The sequence below is a fragment of the Nelumbo nucifera genome, chromosome 1, assembly GCF_055504915.1.
Source record: "Nelumbo nucifera cultivar China Antique chromosome 1, China Antique-T2T, whole genome shotgun sequence".
NCBI classification, from domain to species: domain Eukaryota; kingdom Viridiplantae; phylum Streptophyta; class Magnoliopsida; order Proteales; family Nelumbonaceae; genus Nelumbo; species Nelumbo nucifera.
In genome coordinates this window covers 37290985-37296984 of record NC_142649.1, presented here as the reverse complement: position 1 = coordinate 37296984, position 6000 = coordinate 37290985, and the positions used below count along the sequence as shown (strand labels likewise).

Here is a 6000-nt window from a genome sequence, read left to right as displayed (position 1 = left end):
ATTGACCACTGATTGACCATGACAGACTTTAAAAGTTTTAAAATTTGGAGGCCAAAATGACATTAGGCCAAAGTAAAGGGTTCTTATAAACAGTTTCCCCTTTTGGAAGAGAACGCCCCTAAAGTTCAAGTTCGGGCATCCATCTTTTAACTCAAAAACAAACCTAGATAAACTGTGACGGGATCTGCTCCTCACAAATGGGCGCCTCACAGGCACATCCACTGTGTATTGAGAACATCTCCCGTGAATAATAACTAGGAGATATTCCCAATGCATAATAGGATGTGTGTGTAAGGCGCCAGGTGTGAGGAGCAGATCCGGTCTCAGATAAACTTCAATTTAATGCGTAGCATGCGATTACTTGCTAGTGATAATTTAAAATCAAATGGTCTCCGGTCGATATGATGATGACTGAGGATTCCAAATCCCTTCTAATCCCTGATCTTTGAAAGTAGTGGGCCCTCCACCCATCCATTTTCCGGGGTCGATTGTAGGGCAAAGGTGGGTCCTCCACTCTTCCCGTTCGGCGTTTGGCGGTTGCAAGGATCTTCCCAAACAAGCAACTTGAGTTTTCGCTTTCCACTAATTCCCCGTCTCTCCCTCGCTCGTTTGTGAAACTCTACCATTCAAAAATCAAAATTGTGCCGTCTCTCCTTTCAACAACAATGGAACCTGGAGAATGTTCCGGGGCTAAATGCTCGGACGAACCTTGGGCCAAGCTTAGTAAGTATTTCCTTTCCTCCCCTCGCCCCTTCTGACAATTTTATCAATAAATTTGTTGTGAAATTTATTGCTTGTTTCTGGGTTTAGGATGTATCGTTGTGTGTAGTTCCTTGACCTCCCTTTGCGTTTATTTCTTCTCAGTAAAAGTTTTATAACTATCTCAGCTTCTTTCTTCTTATTATGTTTTTTTATACCGGCTGTGAAAACCCGTTTTGAGCTGAATGTGAATTAGTAGGAAGTTGGCATAGTTACCATAAACATACTTGCAGTTTCAGGGCGCCGCTTTGCATTCTCGCATCCCAAAACTGTTGAAGGTTTTGAGCTATCCAGGTTTCTCTTAGATTCTCTTAGATTCTCTTAGATTAAATTCTGGAAACCCCTCTGAAATGAATTCTAATCGATAGGAAGTTGGCGCAGTTTCCCGTTCACATAAATTTGCAGTCAATGGCTTCCCGTTGTGTTTTTTGTTTCCCACTACTGTAGAAATTTTAGAGCTATCTGGGCTCCTTTACATTCTTTTAAACTAATTGTGGAAGCCCTTTTTGAACTATGTTATTGGGTAGGAAGTTCTCATGGTTTCAAATCATAAAGATTTCCAAGAAAGGATGACTAATGATAGAATGAGGAGTGAACTATGTTACTACTTCTCTATTATACAGTGTTAAGTGTTTTCTTCACTTTCCCACCTGTAATTTATATTGGTAGTTGTTCAATGTTGATGACTTAAAACCAAAGAAGACGAGAAAAGTTGGCATAAATGTTGAGCAGCATCTTAGTTTGAGCACAAGCAAAATTGCTTAGCCATTAGATGATCTTTGTAGTGCAAACAAATAAGTGTTCATTTTATTGGGGCTTCTGACCTTCCAGGTTCTAATTGATGCTTGATATAACATTTTAGGTGTTATCATCAGAAGTTCGCAACAATGTGTTTTCATTTGTAGACTATCTAAGGGCTGTTCTATTTTAGATGGTTCATATTGAGATGTTCAAAGCAATGGGAGATGCTTGTGGGAGTTTCATATTTGTTGATTGTAGAACGATTTCCTGGAGAAACCTCTCTGCGGCTCATATCTTGGTTGAGGTGTGTGAGATTCATTTTTGACCCTTATATATGTTGGAGAGAGCTATGAGGTGAGATTGGTCATTGAAGGTTCCTATCCACGGAGGTGGGTTGAGTCTTTGCTATCGTAAAAGAAGAGGTTTAGGGAGACAACTGAGTCAAGTAAGGCAACTGCAAGTCACCTGAGGGACAGGGAAAAAAAGTCAAAATCCCACCTACTCTCAACTAAAACCAACCCAATAAAAGAAAAAGAGGAAGGACTCCATTGAGGTGCACAAGGGCTGCAATAGTTTAGACAATTTGGGAGGAAGGAAATGTCAGAATCTTTAAGGAGGGGAAGAGAAAGTCAGCAGGTAATCTTTGAATGCATAATGGCTAGGGTAGTGCATTGGGCTATCTATGGTGTTCTTCCCACCTTTTTCTCATGATGGTTTATGGAGAAAGGTTGGGGTGGTGGGGTGGTGGCTGCATCTTCATCCAAGAAACCAAAAATCTGTATTCTATGGAACCACCTGAGGAGGGTTTTGTCAAGCTTAGCTTTGATGGGAGTAGTGTAGCTAATCCGAGTCCATCAGGTGGGAGGGGCTTTTAGAAATGCACAAGGACACATTGTTGCTTTGCTTTCAGGACTAATTGGCTATGGGGACTATGCACCGGTGAAGGAACACTAATTCTTCAAGTTTGCCCAAATCCATCACAGAAACACCTTTCAAAGTGATCGTGCAGCATACACTATGTTTAACTTTGTTTTACTCAATGATTTGAGGTTGATCTTGAGCTAGCTGCTTATAATCTTCCTTCATCGAGTTGCATCTCCATAGGGCTTTGTCGAAACCTTGAATCACAGTTAACCAACTTGTCAATCTTTTATCTATCCTCTTAATATCTAGCTGCCTAGTCTGCAATGATGGTGCTTTACCTCAAATTGGAATGCCTCAATAAGAGAGGAGGATATAGAACATATAGAGTGAAAGGAAAGTCTGGCATATGAGATAGAACTAGTTCTTTACATGCCCCCACTTGTATATTAGTAATCAATTTATGTAAAATGGCCATTCTACAATTTTGGAGTAGGACAAAGATGCAATACTGCCTAATACAAGACAGAATAAACTACTTCTAACACTCTCCCACAAGTTGGAGCCAATGTTATAGAAGTGCAAGGCGCAAAAAAGCGCATGGGGCAAAGCTACACTACTGTCTAGTGCCTACTCCCATCTGCTAAGCACAAAAAGAAGAAAATATGCATAGATTTTCAAAAGGCGCGTGTGCTTGGGCTGTGTTAGAGTCGATAGTATAGGGGTATTTTGGTCTTTTGGTTTATCTAGTTAGAAGTGAAAGGTCTGTTTTATTCAAGTTTAAGTTATGTGTCTCATCACTTGTAAGGGACAATATAGTCTTTTTGTAGCTCAACTTATTCAGTATAAATACGAAGTGGGTCGGCTAGAGAGAGGGACTTTTCCTCTATTGGCCGAACCCTTCTCAGACTTCGAACCTAGGACTGAATATGATTATTTACATGGTATCAGAGCAATAAGAAACCAGTTTTTTGCTTTTCTCATCGCCCTTCTTTTTCCTGAGTTCGCTGCCAGTCGTATCCGTTTTTTTTTTTTCAAATATCTTCTAGACAGATCGGAAGTTCGATAAGGGGCCAAAAAGGAGTGGTCGTTTTTTTGTTCTTGGAGGTAAATATGCCTCCGGTTACTGTGGTGGTGATCGTTGTGGTGGTGTACTAGATACCTTCTATTCGGTGATACGGAGAGGGCTAGTTGTGGACAGGTATGAACAAAAATATCTATTCGCCCAGTAGTGGACTGTGGCTGCTTTCTTTTGGTCTAGATTTCATTTATGTGATAGTGTGAATCGATATAAGCCTCTTTTCCTTTTGTTTATACCTGGATATATGAGTTGAAAGTAGGGCTTTCGAATGCTGAATTCGTGACAGTAGTAGTGTGGTCATAATTATATTCTGTTGAGTAGTGTGTACTGTGGTGCTGAATAGTTGAAGGTGAATACTCTGTTTATAATAGTGATTCCTTTGTGAAGTGAGGTGAATTAGTTAAGATGGCATCAAATGAAGATGAGAGTGACAATAAAACAGGTGTTGTGATTTCTCCAGATTACTTAAATGTTCAAATGACATCTATTAAGTTGAATGGTGAGAACTATGTGGGGAGGTGTTTCTAAAAGCCAAGAAAAAGGTAAAACATGTAAGAGAGGAGAAACCCCTCTCTGATTCTTTAGGGTCAGTGATTGGGAACAGGAGGATGCACAAATCATGACTTGGTTGTGGAATAGCATGGAACCTAAAACCAGTGTGAATTTTATGTTCCTAGATACAACTAAAGAAATTTGTGACTATGCTAAGAAACTTTATTTCGGCCAAGATAATACTACTAGCATATATTAGCTGTGCCAAGTGTACTTTAATTTGAAGAAAGGTAACCAAAGCTTGGAGGAATACTATGCAAGCATGAGAAATATCCGAAATGAGCTTAATGTATATCATCCTCTGACACCGGATGTTCAGGTTCAGCAACAACAACGAGAGCAACTTGATGTGACAAGGTTTCTAGTGGGTCTGAAGTCTGAATATGAACCTGTTTGAGCACAAATACTGAGGGGGGGTCTGCTCTCCCCTCGCTTGAAGAAGTGTTTGCCCGTCTTCGGACAATATCTATTGATTCTATAGAGTCTTCTTCTCTCTTGGACAAATATGGTTTTGTGGTGACTAGAGGGGGAAGTCATGGAAATAGAGGTGGTGGCCGTGGGTTTCTAGGAAACTGAGGTGGTCCTATGTTTAATCGTTCTAGTGGCCGTAGTGGAGGTCGAGAGTCAGGGGGAGGTTGTGGTAGAGGAAGAAGTAATGCACCTAGAAAATGCACATATTGTGGATTAGAGGGGCACATTGTTAATTTTTGCTATGATTTACATGGTCCACCTCACACTTGGGCTAACCATGCTGGTCCACCTCAATGGTCTTACACTTAACCTCTCAGCCCATAATGATCAAACACTGCCTGACAAGAGAGGACCTCTCCCTCGGCTGCAAGGAACAATGTTGCACTCTCTACTCATATGGATCCCGGGAATTAAAACCTTTTGCAAACATTTTGAAACCATAATATATATGTATATCTTTATATAAATATATTTTGCAAAAACAAATTTCAACGATTGAAACGGCTGTTGACAACTTTGGTTTCCATCAGAGAGAGTGCATCCTCGATCATTACCTTCGTTCAACAAAGGGGCTGATCTTGTCACTATGATCACCCACTCTGATGAATTCTCAGACTGTCCCAACATACCCAGGTTTTGACCCCCTCTAAGGATCTCACTGATTGGCATATCAAAGACAACCCAATCCGACACCTAGTGCAGTATCATAATCGAGTCTATGGGTCAGGTGTAACATTCCAGTTTTGCCCACTAATCACCAAGGTCCAGGGCAATACTGGAATTTTAGTCCGGTTCAGGGTTTCAAGTAAACCTACACTGCATGTACCTCGGGTCTCACCCTGGCAGCTGAGACAGGCTACCCCAACCAACTTGGCGACACATCAGTGTCAGCCTTATCAGGATAGATCTCCCCAGATCGATCCATCGGCTGTGAACATTCTAAACTAACACGAGTCTCATATGTGTCCAGTTTAAGGGTATTACACAGAAACACCATAATAACACAAATCAAATATGTATTTTATTCATTTACATTAAATGTCATAAGGTACATCATTCTGATTGGAGCTAAGGGCATACACTGTCTAACACCTGCCCCTCCAATTTAGTCATCGTTGACAGATCCTATGGTTGCACCTCCTCCTTCGGATCTTGATCTTCCTATTGCATTGCGGAAAGGTAAATGTAGTTGTACATCTCATCCTATTTCTCATTATGTTTTTGTTGCTCACCTTTCTGCTTCCCATTGCCATTTTAGATCCTTACTATCATCTGTTTCCACTCCCAAAACTGTCTAGGAAGCTCTTACCTCTCCAGGGTGGCGACAAGCAACAGAAGAGGAATTGTCTGCTTTACAACACAATCACACGTGGGAACTTACTACTCTTCCTTTCGCTAAGCATGTTATTGGGTGTAAGTGGGTCTACACAGTGAAGTGTCTTCTAGATGGCAGTGTGGAATGATTAAAGGCCAGGTTAGTGGCCAAGGGCTATTTTTAGTTGTATGTGTGGACTATATTGGAGACATTTTCTCCT

The 6000-nt window shown here is 40.9% G+C and overlaps 1 protein-coding gene across 1 annotated transcript in view; it reads left to right on the top strand.

Annotated features, from left to right (window-relative positions):
- Positions 1–360: 360 nt before the first annotated feature.
- The window catches only part of LOC104608324 (RING/U-box superfamily protein), an 83265-nt gene continuing 77625 nt past the window's right edge, over positions 361–6000 (top strand). Inside the window, 1 exon segment of the mRNA XM_088896421.1 lies at positions 361–723. Coding sequence (XP_088752547.1) covers positions 666–723 — 58 coding nt within the window. The 5' untranslated portion in view covers positions 361–665.